The 18,543-nt window shown below is 46.6% G+C and overlaps 1 protein-coding gene across 1 annotated transcript in view; it reads right to left on the bottom strand.

The window, feature by feature from the left end:
- Window positions 1-18,543, bottom strand: part of LOC142571747 (venom factor-like) — a 120,873-nt gene that overhangs the window by 63,006 nt on the left and 39,324 nt on the right. Inside the window, exons 11-20 of the mRNA XM_075680325.1 lie at window positions 18,370-18,498; window positions 17,917-17,985; window positions 16,979-17,176; window positions 15,495-15,650; window positions 5,372-5,495; window positions 4,797-4,838; window positions 4,321-4,500; window positions 3,257-3,383; window positions 2,801-3,029; window positions 1,225-1,437 (exon numbers count right to left, since the gene is read on the bottom strand). Coding sequence (XP_075536440.1) covers window positions 1,225-1,437; window positions 2,801-3,029; window positions 3,257-3,383; window positions 4,321-4,500; window positions 4,797-4,838; window positions 5,372-5,495; window positions 15,495-15,650; window positions 16,979-17,176; window positions 17,917-17,985; window positions 18,370-18,498 — 1,467 coding nt within the window. The remainder of the gene's footprint in view (window positions 1-1,224; window positions 1,438-2,800; window positions 3,030-3,256; window positions 3,384-4,320; window positions 4,501-4,796; window positions 4,839-5,371; window positions 5,496-15,494; window positions 15,651-16,978; window positions 17,177-17,916; window positions 17,986-18,369; window positions 18,499-18,543) is intronic.

The raw sequence follows: 18,543 nt of genomic DNA, 5'->3' as shown, positions 1-18,543 counted from the left end.
ATTTTTTGAACCCGCCGTGGTTGCTCAGTGGCTGTGGTGTTGGGCTGCTGGGCACGAGGTCGCGGGATCGAATCCCGGTTTTTTGATGGGGGCATTTCGATGGGGGCGGAAACACCCGTGTGCTTAGATTTAGGTGCACGTTAAAGAACCCCAGGTGGTCGAAAATTCCGGAGTCCTCCACTACGGCGTGCCTCATAATCAGAAAGTGGTTTTAGCCCGTAAAACCCCATAACTTAATTTTTTTACATTGATATTTTAACTGTGTTCCGTGCACTGGGGCAGCACCCTGCACTAGGGGAAGGGAAAGGGGAAAGGGAAAGGAAAGGTAAAGGAAGGGAAAGGAAAGTTGCAAATCGGTGCAGCGGGTGCTGAAAAACAAAATCATGAAGAAACAACGAAGATTTCTCACTTTCCATGTATTTAGATGGTAGCTCACGATGGTAGCTCACGAAGGATTCCTTTTATTCGGGAGGATTTGCTGCAATGAGTATGGGAGAATAAAGCAAACGTCAACTAAAGGCTTCCAACTCTGCATCATACCGGAACTGCAGCAATGTGTCTGCAAATTATTGTCCGTCACCCAGCGGTTGTAGTTTTCAGGTGGGTTTGACTTCAGTCCAGCCTGTTTCAACATCTTACATCTGATCTCCCTCATCCTAGGGCACATGCAAAGCAATGGTCAAACATCTGACATTGCAAGAGCCGAGCACTTGGGGCGCGTGGTCTATACTACAGTCAACAGTACTTCGCTTCAGTCTAATAATTATGTCAGCGCAGTTTTCAACAGCGTGAAGAAGAAGGCGGCGCTGTGATCATGACAAGTAATGAAGTCTTGACTCAATTAAGAAAAAAAAACATTCAAATATACGAAGTCATTTTCACCGGAGTGATAGTTCAGCAATGCCGAGAGAGACAATTAGCTTAGTGACCAAAACGCAAAATGAACCGCCGTTGATCTCGAGCGCGGATTAGCCAAAATTAACTTTTTCTGAGAATGTCGTATTACGATCGTTTTGAACATATTCAACCGCTTTCCTTCTACGCCGGTGCAGGTCGAATTACCTGGCGCTGTATGCTTTCGCATTCGAAGAAAACAAGTTTTCATTTCATAGTCAGTGCGTGATTTCGCACCAGTACTTTCAGGTGCGTTTGACTTAAGCGAAATGTCAAACTAACCGAGGTCGAATTAACGGGAGTGAATAAATTAAGGTACGCGTGGCTCACCTCTACCCTGAGCGTCACTTTAGCAGCGTCTCTTGCTGATGAGTCGCTGACGGCTACCACGTGGATCTCTCTTTCGCCGGCAGCCAGTGGCACCACGGGGAACACCACCGTGAGACCCTGTCCCTTGGGCACTGTGACCTTGCGTACCGCAGAGGGCTTGCCTTCCTTGGCGCCCGAGCACACGTCCCTAGTCCCAAGCATGGCCACTCGCACCTGGAACGCCGGTCGATCTTCTTGCTTTACGTGCGCACTCATCTCTGAGGTGAGCATTAGGTGCCGTGTTGCAAGGCACCGACTGCTGTTTGTCTTCCACTCGTATTGCACATAATACCTCCTTATATAGCATGCAGCCTTCTCCGTCCTTGTACCCTGTTGCAAATGGTTGTCTTTACGAAAATGGAGCTTAATGTCGGGCTTGATAGCAGGGCTTGAGATCACAATAAATCTGCGCCAGTCGGTGCTTATGAAGTTTCTTTTATTTTTTCTCGCGACCAGAATTTGCAGAACGCGGACGGCGAAGTGCCTGACACGGAGGCTTTCATCCTTATTCGTACCCGGTATGTTCTAGCTGCGAGAATCTGGTCAATCTCTCCTTCCGTGGTTTCATTGTGTACTATTCGTTCATGCTAGACCACGATTAAAGAGTTGTCTGTGTGATTCGTTAATTGATTAACTGATTTACTGGCTGTATGGCACCCTCGTGCTCAACAAAGATGTAACACTTATAGAATATGTGGAATATATAAGCGTAATCGGCGGTAGCTGTCAAGAAACCAAAACGGGGCTCCGCTCTTGCGCGCAGAAACAAACACGGCATACTTTGACTTTCACGGCACACTTTCAAAGCAAAAAATTATGTGTCGACAACCTTAATTACTTAGGTAACGTTTTAGCTCATTCCCACCAAGAAGTTTGTTTTGATTTGCTAAATAAACATAGATAAATTTGGTAAGATATTTTAAGAAAACACCGTTAGATAATATGTTTCCATATCTTAACATGAACTAAGGAGGCTTCATACATTCATGCAACTGCATACTATGTAGGAATGGTTCGCTAAACTTTCTGTAGACGTCTGCAAGACAGCTTGTTTCCTCAATTAAAGAGCCACGCTGGAATTTTTGCACGTTCACGTTTTTTTACTGTTCTTATGGTTTTTAGTTTTTAAAAGGGAGTGCAGGCCGACGACTTCGTCAAGGAAAAGACGAGCTTAAATAAAGGAATACGACGCTAAGATCACCTTTTATTAAACATATGGCGCACCAATTTAAATATAGGTGCACCTGACGGTCAAAAGCTGATGTCGAGTTAGCAAACAATGCTTTAAGCACGAGCTTCTAGATGGTAGGAGGTAAACTCCGGCTGGCTGGATGACATTCATATGGTTGGAAAGTACACATGTAGTACAAGGACAAAGCAGAATACACTTACACGAGCAACGAGTACCCTACTTCGTCCTTGTCTGCTGTCGCGCTGTTCGTCCGATATGTGAACTCAAGGCGTAACCAGGAAACTAATCCGCCAATGAGAGTCGTGGCATACCATACAAATTGAAGAGCACGCAAAAGATACATACCACCTGGTCACTACTGTCGTAGTTGTACACCGTCACCGGAATTTCGACCTGCTCGTTCTTAATGACAGAGTACGGCAGGTTGACTTCGACGAATAGCTTCTTGAAGACTCGAATCTCCAGCGGGTCGTGGACGCAGATGCCGCCGGATGGCGCCACACTCACGGCACTGAGCTCCCAGGTTGTGATGGTATCAGGCAGGGACACCTCGTAGGTTGTCTTCGGACCCTCGCTGAAATTTTTTGAACGCCACACATAGTGATAATCAGAGGCGTTGTAGAAATCTGTAGCCACGCCCACAGTTCAGCTACGCTAGACTTTCTTACACCAATGCATCCCTCACTGTATAGCCAAAATATTTTGTGTCAAAATTTCAGTCTTATTATGTGGCTCTACGTGAGCTCGAAGCCAAAAATAAGTGCGACTAGCAATAGTGCAGATCTCGATGGCGTGACATACCCAATTGTCAATTGTTGAAATAGCCACGTCTCCCTAAAGTCCTGCCGTTCTTTGCCGCTGAAGTCGAAACCACTGTCTCCGAGCACGTCGGCGACTTCGGCGTTCGATCTTCCGACGGGTTGATTGTCTGACATAAAGTGGGAAAAGCGGAAGAAGCCGTAAGGTGAGCTAGGCAAGCGCTACATAATGTGGGTAGGACAACAAATAAATGGGTGAACCGAAGCTAACTAGCTTTTCACGCTTGCTGAGAGCAATATTATTTACGCCAGCTTTGTGCATAACCTTGCGTACATTCCATCGTTTTAGTCGCTTTTTAGTTGAGCTATACATTTTTGTCTTCATTTTAGCAAGTGTTACAACGCATGCACTACTCGGAATTCTTTTGAGCAATTCAACATTAAAGCACTGGGACTTGTTTTAAAATGGGTTGCGTATTTCCATATTCGGTCGGTTGGCTGATCTGTCGTCACAAAATGCAGTCGAGCGCAAGAAAGAGTCTTCCTCCCTGGGCGGGGTTCGAACTAATGATTATTCCATCGCGGGTCCGGTGTTGTTACCACCGCACCTGGCTGCTTTCTTATTTAAATTATCTGCACGGGCCAAAAGAATCCAAAGAAAAAAAGAAGTAGGTAAACATCACGTTTAGAAATCAAAAGCCATTGCTATAGGCTGGCGTCACTGTGTTAAAATTCAATCACCGTGGTTAATTCTTTGACAGGCGGCAACCACTTCGACGTGTAGCACCTATGTAAATGGTACCTATTGTGAAAAGAAATGCTTGCATAGAAAGAGCGGCATAGAAATCAACCGCAGTCACGCCTACAAAAAAGAAAGGAAGGCGCACAGTGCGCACAGGACAGTGGACGGCGCAAATGCTTCCTTCACTCAAGCAGCTCCACAGAAGCGGCGCAGTAGTAGAGGCATGTTTGCAACGCTCCATTTAGCACTTGATTCGACTAGAGTCTGGCGTAATAAACTCTGTGGTTGAAAGAATTGGAGTGCAATGACGTGGCAAAGGGAAAGGGGAGCCGCGAGGCGCACCACTTCGCGCATACTGTCCGTACCTTCGACTTGCTTGCAGCACGTGACGAATGCTTCGACGCACTTGTCCGAGTAGAGAGCGCTGCCGGCAATCAAGTAGCTGCGCAGGGCTTCCTCGCGCTGCGAGCAGCTGCGCAGGAAGGGGTCCTTCTGGAGGCCACTCGAGCAGCAGTTGCGGAGCGTCTCGTCCTGGAATCCTTCCACTGGAGCAGCACGAGGCGAGAATACAAGCACGTGTAGAACCGTGCATGGAGTTATGTTTTAAATGGGGCGCAATCATTCTGGACAGTAATGCCCATTTCTTTTACAACAACAACAACAACAACAACAACAACAACAACAACAACAACAACAACAACAACAACAACAACAACAACAACAACAACAACAACAACAACAACAACAACAACAACAACAACAACAACAACAACAACAACAACAACAACAACAACAACAACAACAACAACAACAACAACAACAACAACAACAAATTACTCACAATTGGAGGTAACGTCCCGCTTTGCTCGTCGTCGATCATCCCCTGAAAAAAAAGAGAAATACTCGTTCTCATCCATTTTCATCATATATCGGTAACGTATAACGCTCAGCGCTTGCAGCGCTTTAAAAGGAGCTATAAAAAAGATAAAATATTTCAATTTATTGCCGCAACTTACATTTAATGCAGGCGGCGCTTTATGTGCAAAGCTTGTGGCACGGAGGAAACAAAAAGGCATACAGTTTGAGAGTTTTCATTTTTACGCATGATTATCAGCCGCAGTGTTTCCGTGAGTTACCTGCCGTGGTTGATTAGTGGCTATGGTGTTGCGCTTTAAGCGCGAGGCTTCGGGATAGAATCCCAGTCACAGCGGCCACATTTCGATGGGAGCGAAATGCGAAAACACCTGTCTACTTAGATTTAGGTGCACGTTAAAGAAGCGCAGGTGGTCCAAATGACTCCGGAGCCCCACACTACGTCCTGCCTCGTACTCAAATTGTGGTTTTGGCATGTAAAACCTCATTAATTTTTTTTTTCATGAGCTCAGAAACGAAACGTTGCGTAGTTATGTGGCTTGCCTGCTCCGCCGTACGCTCCCTGGGCAGCAAGCACTGCGACACCCGAGTTTGCGAGTGCGTGCAGCGCTGCTGTGCCAGCATCCAGTCCGCGGCCGAGGTCTTTCGCTTCCATGGACTGGAACACCTGTGTTGCACCAACAGAAACAGTGGGCAGCCACTCTTACGGGTCGGATACTGTTTTCTAGTTGAAAGTGGCAGACACAGGGTACATGACCGTTTTACTTGGATACGATATCGCGCGCTTATTCTTATAGACCTTTAGTTGAGCACTCGTTCGTTTCTATCGGTTGTTTACGTTTTTGTCGCGTTCATTCCCAAAAATAATGAATCTGCACGTACAATCTTACGTTTTGTTGGAGGGCGACTGTCAAACAGCGAGCTGTCATGTTGTGTTTTTGCTGTGGAGTACATTTTGGATTGCAAGCGATAAAAAATGCATCGGCTGCCGAGGGCCGAGGGCCATCCGTTACGAGTTTTGAAATAATAAAACTCACAAACTCTCTGTGCGTTCGTGCGTTGTGTGTTATATGTGTGTGTGTGTGTGTGTGTGGGAGGAGGGTCAGAGATGGTCAAAAAGTCGCGTAGTCCCAGCCAATCGACGACACGCGCGCCCCGCGTGTGTGTGTGATTCCTCGAAACACCTCCGCGCATCAGGATGCGCGGCGGTAGGGACATTTCCTGGGCGGACGCTGGGCTCTGTCCTGGAGCGAGCAAAAGCAAAGCTCGCGGAAAATGCCCACATGCGCAACCTTGTCATAAAAGCAGGTGGGCTAAAAGGGTCAGGACTAGCCAAGCGCTTGGCGAAGGTGGTGGACGACTTGCGCAGCTGTCCCCTCAGGTGCAGATCGTGGTCTGCACGCTACCGGAGGTGCCTATATGTGACAGTCACGTACAAAAAGCCGTAGTGGCTGCTAATGAGGCGATATGGAAAATGAGCCGAGAGAACGGCTTCGAGGTTGTCGAAGTAAACAGGGAAGTGAGAAGGTGTGGTGGTTTATAAGCCAGACGGGATCGACTTCAGTTACAGGCTTGCAAGTGGGCTGGCGACTTGCTGGTCGGGCTTTTGCTTTTTCAGGGGCCGCACGGGCGCCCAGGAGGCCAGAGTAGCAAGTAATGGAGAAGGTCCCCTACGGGACCTCAGGATAGCATCGCCGTCAATAATAGAAAAAGTAGGAAAGCAAGAAAGAGAGCTCACCATGCAATAGGCTATATGAACATGCAGGGCGGCAGAAGAAAGAAAAAAAAAAGGTTGGCAGAGAATGAGGAGCAGTTAAATAGAGAATAAATAGGGATGTATGCAATCACAGAAACGCACCTTAGAGACTCAGAAGAGCCGCCAGTGATTGAGAATTATGTTTGGGAAGGGTGCAACCGAACTAAGTCAGAAAGAAAGGGAGGGGGAGTCGGAATGCTCATCCATCAGGAAGCCAAATGGAAAAGAGTAAATTCAAAATGTCAAGAGCATCTTTGGTTATCAGGTACAATGAGTGGGAAAATGAACTTGGCTGGGCGTTACGTATTCGTGGACCGGAAATAATTGCACAAGAAGAATAAAGAGTTAGCGGAATGCATAAGTGCTGATATTAAGGGTTTCGGGAATCATGCTGAAATTATCCTATTAGGTGACATGAATGCCCACATACAGGATTTAGACGGCTATACTGACAACAACGGGAAGTCAATGCTAGATCTTTGTGAGCAACATAACCTCGTTATCGTGAATACAGGGCCTAAGTGTGAAGTGCAGATCATGTGGGAAGTGGGAAACCGGCAATCAACCATTGATTACTGTCGGATGACAGAAGGAATTCATGATAAGTTGAAAGAAATGGTCATTGATGAGGAACAGTATAGCACCATAGGGAGTGACCATAAACACGTCATTTTGAAAATGGCATATGTAGTTGGGAAAGTGAGCAAGAAGTGCAAAATGGTCAGTCCAAATTTGAACGCTGAACACATAACAAATATAGTCACTAGAGTCGAGGAAGAACTTGCCAAATGGCCAAGTAAAGAGTGGGAATATAGTGAACTTCTAAGTGTAATAACGAAAGAAATACGGAAAGAGAAACAACATGTTCGTTGGAAAGGAAAAATGAAACCGAAAAGCTGGTGGAACAGGGAGATACGAGAAGCAATGGCCGAACGACAGAAAGTACCTCGAGGGCACAGGCAGGCAAAGAAGGCGCAGTTGCGGCAGGATGATGCAGCCAGTAAATGGGAAATATACCGGGAGAGAAAGTCTATGGTTCAAATACTGGTGCAAGCAGAGATAAAAGGTGAAAGTGAACGTTGGTTGTCAAAAATACGTGAGAAAAAGAAGGCCCCACCTAGAATATTTTGTAACCACATAAACTATTAGGCAGGAAGTCAACAACAATACAACATATCCTAGATGAAGATGAAAACAGACTGGAAGGAGAAGCGGCAATAAATTACATCCGGAAAATAACAGCCGAATCTTTCCAAGCCAATGACGAGGTTGTATTTGAAGAAAAAAAGAGCATGAAAGAGACCCACGGAGAAAAGGAGCTGTTGCTGATAAATTTCAACTGGAAGAAAGCAGAAGAGAAAATTCCTAAGGTTCCCGTTAGGCTGATTAATGAACTAAGACCAAGAAGTAAGAAAGTTCTGGTGAAAGCAGTGGAAAACACTTTAAAAGATAGGCGAATACCAGACAGTTGGCGACAAAGTAGAATGAATTTAATTTATAAAGGTAAGGGGGAGAAAGATAGAATTCACTCCTATAGGCCGTTGACCATTACATCGGTAATATACAGGATAGCAATACAGGCAATCAAATTAAAGCTGCAAGCATGGGCAGGGAATAATCGAATTTTGGGAGAACTTCAGAACGGCTTCAGCATAAGTAGGATTTTGGATGATAACTTATTTGTTCTTACTCAGTGTATTGAAATATAAAAAGTAGAAAGCTGACCGTTATACGTGACCTTTTCAGGCATTACAAGAGCCTATGAAAACATAGACCGCAACGTTTTGTGGGATATTCTGGAAGGGGAAGGATTACGTGACGATTGTCTACAGCTTTTGAGAGAGATTTACCAAGAATATACCGTTTGCGTTGAATGGGAAGAGATGAGGAGCGAGGAGAAAGTTGATATCAACATGGGACTGCTGCAGGAGTGCCTTTTATCCCCACTGCTGTTTATGATGTACATGGTGAGGATAAAGAGGGTGCTAGGGGAAAGTAAGATCGGGTTTAATCTATCATACAAACAGGCGGGTAGAGTAGTAGAGCAGCAGGTTCCAGGTTTATTTTATGCGGACGAAATTGTTTTGCTAGCTAACAAGGAAAGTGATTTCCAACCTCTGGCTAATATCTGTGGACAGGAAGGTGAGAATTTAGGTTTGAAATTTAGCGTTAGAAGTCAGGCGCAATGGTATTCAATGAGAACAGCGAACAGACAATGGCAATACAGGGCCAGGAAATACCTCGGATAACAAAATATAAATACTTTTCTATATGGATAAGCGAAGGTAATAGACATATGGAAACAGAGGAAAAACAATAACAGTAAAGGGAAAGAAAAATGCAGTCATAATGAAACACAGAGCGCTATGGGGATACAATAGGCATGAGGTGCTCCGGGGTACGTGAAAAGGTCTAATGGTTCCAGGACTTACATTTGGAAATGGAGTTGTTTGCTTGAAATTAGGGATACAATCAAGACTCGATGGCAACCAAAGGTCATTGGGACGCCTCGCATTGGGTGCTCACAGGAAGTCTACAAATGAAGCTGTGCAGGCCGCTATGGGCTGGAAAAGTTGTGAAGTGAGCAAAACTCACAGTAAAATTGATTATGAAGAACGATTGAGGAATATGGAAGAACGTAAATGGGCTTGGAGAGTGTTGAGGTATTTGTACAGGAAAAATATTGATTCAGAGTGGAGGAAAAAGAACTAGCAAGCTTACCAGCAAGTATGTCGCCATTATGATGAGCAACACAGCAACAAAGAACGTCAAGCGGAAAGTCGGAGAGGCTGAGATGACCTCATGGGTGGCGGTAATGGAAAAGAAATCTGCCATGAGTAACTACTTAAGACTAGGAAAGAAAATCAGGAAAGAAAGAATGTATGATAACTCAAAGGTAAGCTCATTACTTGTCGAAGTGAGACCAGGATGCCTTAGAACGCGCACTTATAATGCGAGATATAAGAAGGAAGAAGAAGCATGTGCTTGCTGCGGTAAAGCTAGGGAAACGATGGAGCATGTTTTATTAGAATGTGATGTTATCTGCCCAGCGGTCGATTTAGGCACCGCTCATCTCCTTGAAGCCCTTGGGTTCAGCGAGAGCAAGGGGAAGGGATAACATGTCCGCAATAGAGATTAGTAGGAGGCGATTAGAAGATTGGTGGAAGAAAAGTAGGGAAACGACAAAAACCAAGACGCAAGGAAACTTCACAATAGGGGGTCCCAAAATTTGGTAAAGAAATTAGTGTTTTTTCCTTTTCTTTTTTCTTTTTTAACCTAGGTAGGACATTAGGCAGTGTAATAGCGCGAGTCTGGTGGCGAAACCCGCCACCCAGTTTAAAAGGAGATGATGATGATGATGATGATGATGATGATGATGATGATGATGATAATAATAATAATAATAATAATAATAATAATAATAATAATAATAATAATAATCACCATCACCACTACCACCACCCCAACGGCAGCGGAGACGCTGGTCGTGCGGGGGGAAAGGAGGAACCAGAAAGCTAGCCTTTGCACATAGCGTTCGCCGCAGACGTTTCCCGGAAATAATTACGGTTGCATAAGGTGCAGTTTCTTGGAAGCCGAAACTGTGCGGCCGGTGTATATAAAGCGCCGCGGTTCGCGCAGCTTCCACTCGGTGCGGTGATTTCGGTCAGCTCTGCCATGCCTGCGATGGACGAACCTTCGATTTCGACTTCTCAGTCAGCAGCTGCGCCCTGTTCCTTTGGCCGCCCACGCAAGTACGCGAACGAGGCCGAGGCTCCATCGGAGAGACGTCGCTATGCTTTCGCATTCATCCACGTAGGGATACCTAGGTGCCATTGAAAGTTTTGTTTACAGGGTGCCAACATATAACGTGCCAAAAGATGAACATTCTTCATTGAAGTAGATTATGAGGAAGTTGTTTATAAATAGTTCGAAGGTTTCCGTATTCTCTTCGTACAGAAGACTGAAGCTTAGAACTGGTGACGAGTTGAATATGCCTCACCATCGAGGAAAGTTAAGCTCGTAACCTTTGGTTCACGATGTGCTAGCTAGCTGAGTCACCAGGCGACTGGCACTGGAATATGATCGGATGAGGTAGTAGTGCTTGGAAAGAGCGCAAGACGCTGCAAAGAGCGCAAGACGGTGTACGAGAGTCGACGCTACGGAGTGTTAGTAGGCAATGATTAAAGTGTGAAAACGTTAGGCTTCAGAAGAAGGCTTCTATTAGTGTTTATTGAGCACATATTAGGGGATCTACGTATGTCGGTAATGTAGAAAGACGAATTTCAAACATAATTTTACTGTCTTCGCGGACTAGGCGGCGCTGTGCCTGGTGCTCCCTCGGAGCAGAGGATGCTTCAGCGAAAGACGTGCAGTTGTCACGGGTGCTGTTCACACATCATCGTTCACTCAAGACGGCTAAATGAGCATCACTTGAGTCTTACGGACAATCAGTCATGTTCCGTATCTTCGGCTTTTAGACTGCCACGAAGGCCACTCTCCCGATCTTGACAGATGGACTGTCACGTAGAGGCCACTAATTTATGATAGCGTCATTGTCAAGGACTCTCGGGGAAAGGACGTCAGCGGCAAGTTCGGCCAGCCTGCGAGAGAAAGCACAAGAAATGGTGGGCCCGTTAGGCCAAGCGTGTATGGAGGTGGCAAGTTCGGCCAGCCTGCCAGGAAAAGTCACCTATGGCTGTTCGAATAGGTTAGAAAGGATAATGAAGAAAAGGCATAGGGCGAAGATGAGAAAGGCGGATGCGGTCAAGGCGTCTAGAGCGCCATGGCGACAGACGCAAATGCACGAAGGTCAGGATCCAGCCAGAGACTGAAAAAGCGGAGGAGGGCTTAGGCGTGTCCGGAGATCGGGAATCGGCGCGACGCACATCGCGAAAAGGAGAGTTTCGCGAATATTCAGGCTTAGTAACCGCCGACTAACCACATTGTATGCAGCTCATTGTAAGCAGAGGGATACATGGAAGCGAAGGACAGAGGGTCCTGTAGGCTGCTACAAGAGCCGGTCGCTCTTGTAGCAGCCGGCTCTTGAAAGAAAGGCAACTGCCTAGCACATAAGGAAACTGTGCGCGCGCGTGTTTGTGAATGTATACCTCTCTCCCAGTACTTGAAGGCTGCTCTCCTAAAGTTGCAGCTACGAGGTGCGTCAAGCAAATTAGCGGCTTTTGCCTTCTTCGAGACCGCACGTTGCAAAGACGCCGGAATGCGCGACCCTCTCGAGCTCGTCATGAAAGGGTGCGTTTGAGGGCCGAGAGTGAAGGAACCAGAAATATGGGTTGCCAGTTGTTTTGTTCTTTTGTATTCATTATTTGTTTAAGTTAATTGCGCATTGAACGCTAAGGAATAGCACAAAATTTTGTTAGGTTAGCATTTTCGTCTCAGGTTAGATCCCCAATTTGAATTGGAATGTTTACGGGATGACACGTGTAAAATAGTAAGTCAAACAGGATCAGTGTTGCATACAGTTTGGAAGGTCACGCGGAAGTCGCGCAAGTGGATAAGTTATGCTTTTGCGAGAGTTAATAATGAGTCATGTTTTATTTGGCAGGAGTGCTTTTTGTAGGCACGTTTTTTAGATTCAGTTTCATGAACTTTCATTTCTTTGACGATATTATTTTTTTTGAACGTTTAAGTTTTTGGAGCTTTTGTTAGACAGAGGGAATACTTGGTCTCTTCTGCTCGTGGTACGCAAGATTTTTTTTTGAGTTAGTTTGACGTTTACTTTCATCAAAACATGACAGCTGAATGCTCGAGAAAGGAAAGCTTCAGAATTTTCGTTTTCTTTAGTTACACAGAGGTGTAGGTTGAAGATAAAAAGCCTTCTTACAGCTCGGGATACACAACACGCTCGAAGAAATAGCCGAAGCGCAACAGACCTCTCAACTGGAGTGGCTGTCCACGACCAAAGCCAGGAGGCAGATACTGGACGACCTGGGAATAGGACGCTCGAACGAGGCGGAGATGAAGCTCCCCGTCCCCGAAGAGGTCCGACGCCAGACCAGAATCGACCCCATACCGAAGAACATGAATCCCTAGTTCAACAAGGGAAGAAGAGCGACGAGGGCCGAGGCTCTCATCGACGTGCACGCCAACGACGAGCACGCGCGGTACGTGGACGCGGCCGAATACCAATGGAACGCCTTCGCAGCGGTCGTCATAGAGGCGTCAACCGGCGCGACGAGGATGGCAGCGAGCGTGACAAGCGACGGAGCGGAACAAGCGGAGGAGGTAGCCATCGCCCTGGCCATCACCCACGCAGACTGCCACACGGTGCTGAGTGACTCGAGACAGGCGGTGCGAAACTTCGCCAAAGGCCAAGTCTGCAGGGAGGCCGAGCGCGTACTGCGAGCGACCATACTGCAAAACAGGAAAGTAAGGATCAAGTGGTTCCCGGCGCACGCAGGCGACGCATCGGAACGCAATGAGAACCACAATGAGACGGCACACGCAGCCACGCGAGCGCTAACCAACCGCGCTCCGGCGATAGACCGTCCGACGTGGTTCGGAACCAAGGACCGCATGGCGGACTACAACGACATCACTAAGGCGAACCGGCTGGCTCGCTGGACACTCCCACACCCTCACCCGAGGCTGAGTCGAGCGGAGGCGGCACTACTGAGACAGCTCCAGATCGGATCGCTACCGAGCCCGGGACTGATGCATTGCATGTACCCCGAGACATACCCGACCGATAAGTGCAGAGTCTACTGGAGGGAGACGGCAGATCGGCAGATTACACGCACATCTTGTGGCACTGCATCAAAAAACCAGAAGGAGCACGATCAAGAACGATCCCACCGCGGCCCGAGGCAGCCGCGAAGAGCTACTACCAAGACCAACAGCTCTGGGCCCTCCAGCAGGTCTTCGGGGCGCTCGAAAGGCGGGGACCCAGCGAGCCGGCAACGGCGAGCAGAGACCCGCGCCGAGTAACGGCAATCTCGTAGATGACGTGGGCCCTCGTCGGGGCGCGCGAGCGCCCAACTGCAGGCACAAACAAAGTTTGCTCCAATCCAGTCCAATCAGTGTAGTTTTGATTGCGACTTGTTTTGTTTTTGAACTTTTTTATTTGTCAGATTTGGTGATTTATTCTATTCCCGTTGCGTCGTATTATGCGAAGGCACGTCACATAAATGCGGCCATCTGCTCTGAATGAACGTAGACTTATAGTAGCAGAATTTAGAAGTGCGCTAGAAGGAAGACGGAATAAGTCAGGCCTTCCGCGAGCCAGTTTAGGAACGGGATAAGGGTTGTAGATGGTTTTTCCTTTTGTCTATTTCGCAAGTTTGCATTATGCAGTGATCATGTAGCTATCTTGCGCTAAGTATTACAGACTGTGAATTATTGAAGGCCAGTTATCCTTTCGCCTTCCTGATTTATGGAAGCTCTAATTCATGATTACTTAGCTTCAATGCATAAATCCCATTCGTGTCTATTTACGCGGACACGTCGTTGAAAGTTTCTTGGTACTTGTCCGGATTAACATGAATCTTGTGTTTCAGGGCTTTCCTTTAGACAGGGGGTTGGCAGATTTTTTGAATTAATACTTTCTGGCGATGAGAGTGGCTTGTATGTGGCGCTAGCGGCACTGTGTGTGGCCGACAAAGGTCGTTCCTTGCAGCTTGTCACATTGCATTTATGCAGTCCAGTCAGAGCCCACCTATCAAGAGGCCTTCAGACAAAAGATCTTCATTCTTGGAAGCTGCGGCTCCATATCTTTGAGCAATGGAGGCATCAAGCCCACTGAGCTGTTCCAGCAACTCGACCTCCCGATGCACCATCTGCTTTTTGAAGTTCTGTTATGCCTGGTGATCCCTCGGAGCAAAGGATGCTTCTCCGGCAGACGTGCAGCTGTCACGGGTGCTGTTGACGCATCCTCGTTCACTCAAGGCGACTAAATCATCATCACCTGAGTTTTAAGAACAAGTAGTCATGTTCCAGATTTTGGGCTTTTCGAACGCCCTGAAATGACAGCTCACTTCAAAGCAACAACGCCGCCTTCCGACTTCCCGGTCTCCCGATCCTGACAGATTGACCGTCATGAATAGGCCACTAATTGATGACAAGGTCATTGTCGATGACTCCCGAGAGAAGGACGTCAGGGGCGGGTTCACAGTTTGCCACGTGGTTGCCTCGTTTTATACAACGTTGCAGACAAGGCAGCCGGCAAAGCAGTGGGACGTTGGGGACAGGAGGTTGTGAACGGTTCGGTGTTTGTGATTGGCCATTGAATTCCCTCGACGAGTGAAAGAGGGAAATAAGCAGCATAAAAAGCTGATCTGAACTGCTGTGAGACAGAGCCTTGGACATGCAAAGACTCTAGCATGTAGTGTGCTGCGAGAGTTGGAGCCGTGTTTCTAAAATTCAACCACGTACGTTTGAATATAAACCTTGTTTTCTCTTAAACATCACTCGGGGCCTTTCCTTCTGCCGGCACCTGGTCCGGCACCATCCACGAAACCTTCATGAGCGCACTGACCCCCGACTTCACAAAAGCGGCACCTTTCTTCTAGCTGTAAAAGCTCTGCTCGGAGAAGGTTTAAAACGTTGTTCACTAAAATCGTTATGAAATTTCTGTTGCACATTTATCTTGAATTTCTATGGGATTGAAGATATTTTCTGTTGACATTCAATGGCTATACATGCATTACTTTTGCTAGGGGAAAGAGTTAACGGGTGGCGTAAATGCTGCAGTTTGAGAACTTCACAAAAGAAAAGCGCCAGAAATATTTCCACGATGCGCTGCTGTGCCTGCTTCGGCGATGTCATCAACAAACTCTGGTAACTTCTCACCGATTATTTATCAATAATTATACCTCTGGATACATCCGTATTGGGACATCAGCATGCCGTTTCACGTCAACGTGTACGTGCATGTAGAATAGGTTATAGTCTCACCTTTCTTCGCGTGAGTAGGTCTTTTCGTCTCAGCAGGTACACTGCCTGGTCCACACCCAGCAGGCCGACTCGCGTCCCGGCCTTGCCCTTAAGTACCAGCGTCTCCGAGGCGCCAGGCTCCAGAATTTCATCAGGGTGCTCCCTCGCCAACGTAAACTGCACCGGTGGTCCAAATGCCGAGAACAGAGAGCAGTCGGTGGGGAAACACATAGTAGACAAGGACAAGCAGGCCTAAAGGGCACACCATCGTCCCTGGAAATTATCTTGCTTATGGATACTCGGACGGTAAACCATTACTGTGTGGTTGCTGGTCACACAGTGTAGTATTTAGAGCTGGTGCTACACGTATTTGAAGGTGTAACTGTCGTGTTGGAGGGTCTATTAAGAACGTTTGCTGTACATTGAACTACCAGCCACCGGGCACGTACCACTGCAGCGAAAGGCCTTATTTTTCCTTGATGAGTGCAGTTAACACGATTAATAAACTAAATAGCTTATTTGTTAGCCAAGCCATTGTCGCAGACATACACAGCCCCGACTTGGAAGGGACGTTTTTATATTTAAGTGCAGTTGACGGAGCATGGATATCCACTGGGATGATTTGGTGCAGGAATCCGCCGATGAGGTGAATTTATTCAAAGGTTTCATATACACATCCGCAAAGTGACATATGCGAGGAGCCTTATGCAACTGAAAATTATATTTCCTTATGATACCGGCTATGCTGATCATGAAGCAAAACAAGATAAAGAAAGATTAAAGAGTTACATTTTTGGCTATGGATAAAAATGGCTTCGCATGACACTTCCGTCAACGTGTCATTGAACGGTAGATTACACTCCGTCCTTAGTCGCACGCTGTCATTTGAAATGCAAATCCTCGGCGAAGCATTTTGAACAGTAACCCTTCAGATATTCGTCAAAACGTTAAAGAACAAGCAGAAAACATGACTAGTGGCTACCTGTGCAGCGCTGTATCCCAGTAGTGCTAATCTGCGCTGTACGCAGGTCTGTTACGATTGGTAACAGTAAGGGCGGGCAGCAAGGCATTAGGATGTGCAAAAATTATTGACCGGAAGATTAGTAAAGAGCCACTAACTTATTAAATTTTGTTGCTCGAATCTACAAATCTGTAACACAGCAACATGCAGAACAAGAAAAAGAATAAATAAATAAATGAATAATGAAAGAAATGGAAATAAATACAGCGTCTCTGTAATTGGAATTCTTTGGAGCTGCATGACTCATGCAGATGACGCAATGGGGGAAAAATTCATCGCATCGACTGTGATAATGTTATTTCTGATAGTTTTCAGTTCTTCGCAGGCCATTGGAAGGAATTACCGCCGAAAAGCTTTGAAGCTTTAAGAGAATTCATGCTGTTGGACTGCCTGTACGCAACTTTCGATTATCCGTCTTTGAATTACCTAAAGCGTTTTGTCTACTGTTGCGCACAATATTGTTCGCCAGCTCTCTCTCACTCACGTCTGAGCCCTCGGTGCAGGTTGGTTCGGCGTTGACGTAAATGGCGTCTGTGGCGAACTGTCCATCCAGGAAACCGACCACAAGGACCCGGAAGCTGGGTGACATTTCCGGTGTCACGCTGAAAGTCACCCTGCGCTCGAGCACGTTGGTTTCCGTGGCGACTTTGCCTGCTTTCAGCACACGGCCTCGGGACAAAACCTGTCAAGAGAAAAAAAAATCCAGCTGATTTGATTCATTCACGGAGTTTAACGTGCAGAAGCAATGCTGGGACTATGGGAGATGCCGTAGACGCGGGTTCCGGACTGATTCTGCGCATCTGCGGTTCCTTAAGACGCTCCTAAGTCTAAGTACACGACCGTTTTTTTGGATTCCCACAAAACCATAGCTCTAAGCGCCGACTCAGAATAGAGCTGATGGCTCGTAGGTTTATGTAGCTCGTAGTTTATGTTATTCCTGAAAGTCCGCCCAGTGAAATGTAAGCGAGCTCAATTGAGGGTCAGGAAACCAGCCCCGCGTTAGCACTCGGCTAGCCCGAGACGAGACCAGTGTCTTACACCGCCTATTGATGGCTGCAACTTAAATGAGTTAAGGTACGTCTAATAGAATTTTGTGCTCTGAAACAAGTAACGTGAACTGGGTAAGTTGGAATACGTTCAGTGTGTAGGAGTGCAACGAAGGCACGCGGACGAGAAGAGACGACACAAGCGCTGTTCGCCACATTTGTTCTCACTATATCATGGCTTCAGTATGCGTATACGCATGCAAAAACGTATCCGCTTTGCTTATCTAGTGTCAGTGGTAGCTTTCCAAGGGTATGTTTGCGTATTTACAGGCTTTTTCTCAGTGGTTCAAGTCGTACTAGGTATTCTCTTTCAAAGCCTTGGAAATTGAAGTGTAATGTCGATATTATTTGTTTTCAACATCTTGAAAGTGCTTACCACGTAGTAGGCTGACAACACTTGGATTTTCTGAGATGTGAACAGTACTGCCTCAAATGTTGAGTCAACCTGTAAAGAAAAATAAGTAAGAGCTATTCGGATAAAACTGGTGCAGCAAGAAGGAAAAAAAAACTGCAAGAACACAACCGAATTTGCGGACTTCACTGGCAAAAAGCGACAGGAAGTGGTTGAGTGGCCAAAAGTCAATGAATAGAGATAAAAAAAAGAGAAAGAGAGATGGCCGTGACATTAAAATCACAATTATTAATTAGCGCAGATTGTTTTAGACGCCAGCAAAATCCGAGCTTTTGGCCACAAGCTGCCAGTACTTATCCGCGACAGAAAATACTCGTTAAATCGTTAAAACGACCACAGTTAAATTCAATGCCAATACCATTAAGTAAATGTCTTTGGAGTATCAGACTGAGCAGTGGCGATCACACGGGGTCTCACCTTGAACAGCGTCTTGGGGTCCTTCCTCTCGATGAACATATATTTCCCAGAGTTGTCCCGGTACAAGTTCATCGAGAATTCGTTTCGAGCTTGCTGCTCGGCTCTATACTTTGGATCAGCGGTTTCCACCTGTGCACGACAGCATGTTACACTGTGTACCAGGTCCAAACAACG

Source organism: Dermacentor variabilis, chromosome 2 (assembly GCF_050947875.1).
Source record: "Dermacentor variabilis isolate Ectoservices chromosome 2, ASM5094787v1, whole genome shotgun sequence".
Taxonomy (NCBI): Eukaryota; Metazoa; Arthropoda; class Arachnida; order Ixodida; family Ixodidae; genus Dermacentor; species Dermacentor variabilis.
Note: the sequence above shows the minus strand (reverse complement) of the source record. Positions and strands in the feature narration are given on the sequence as shown.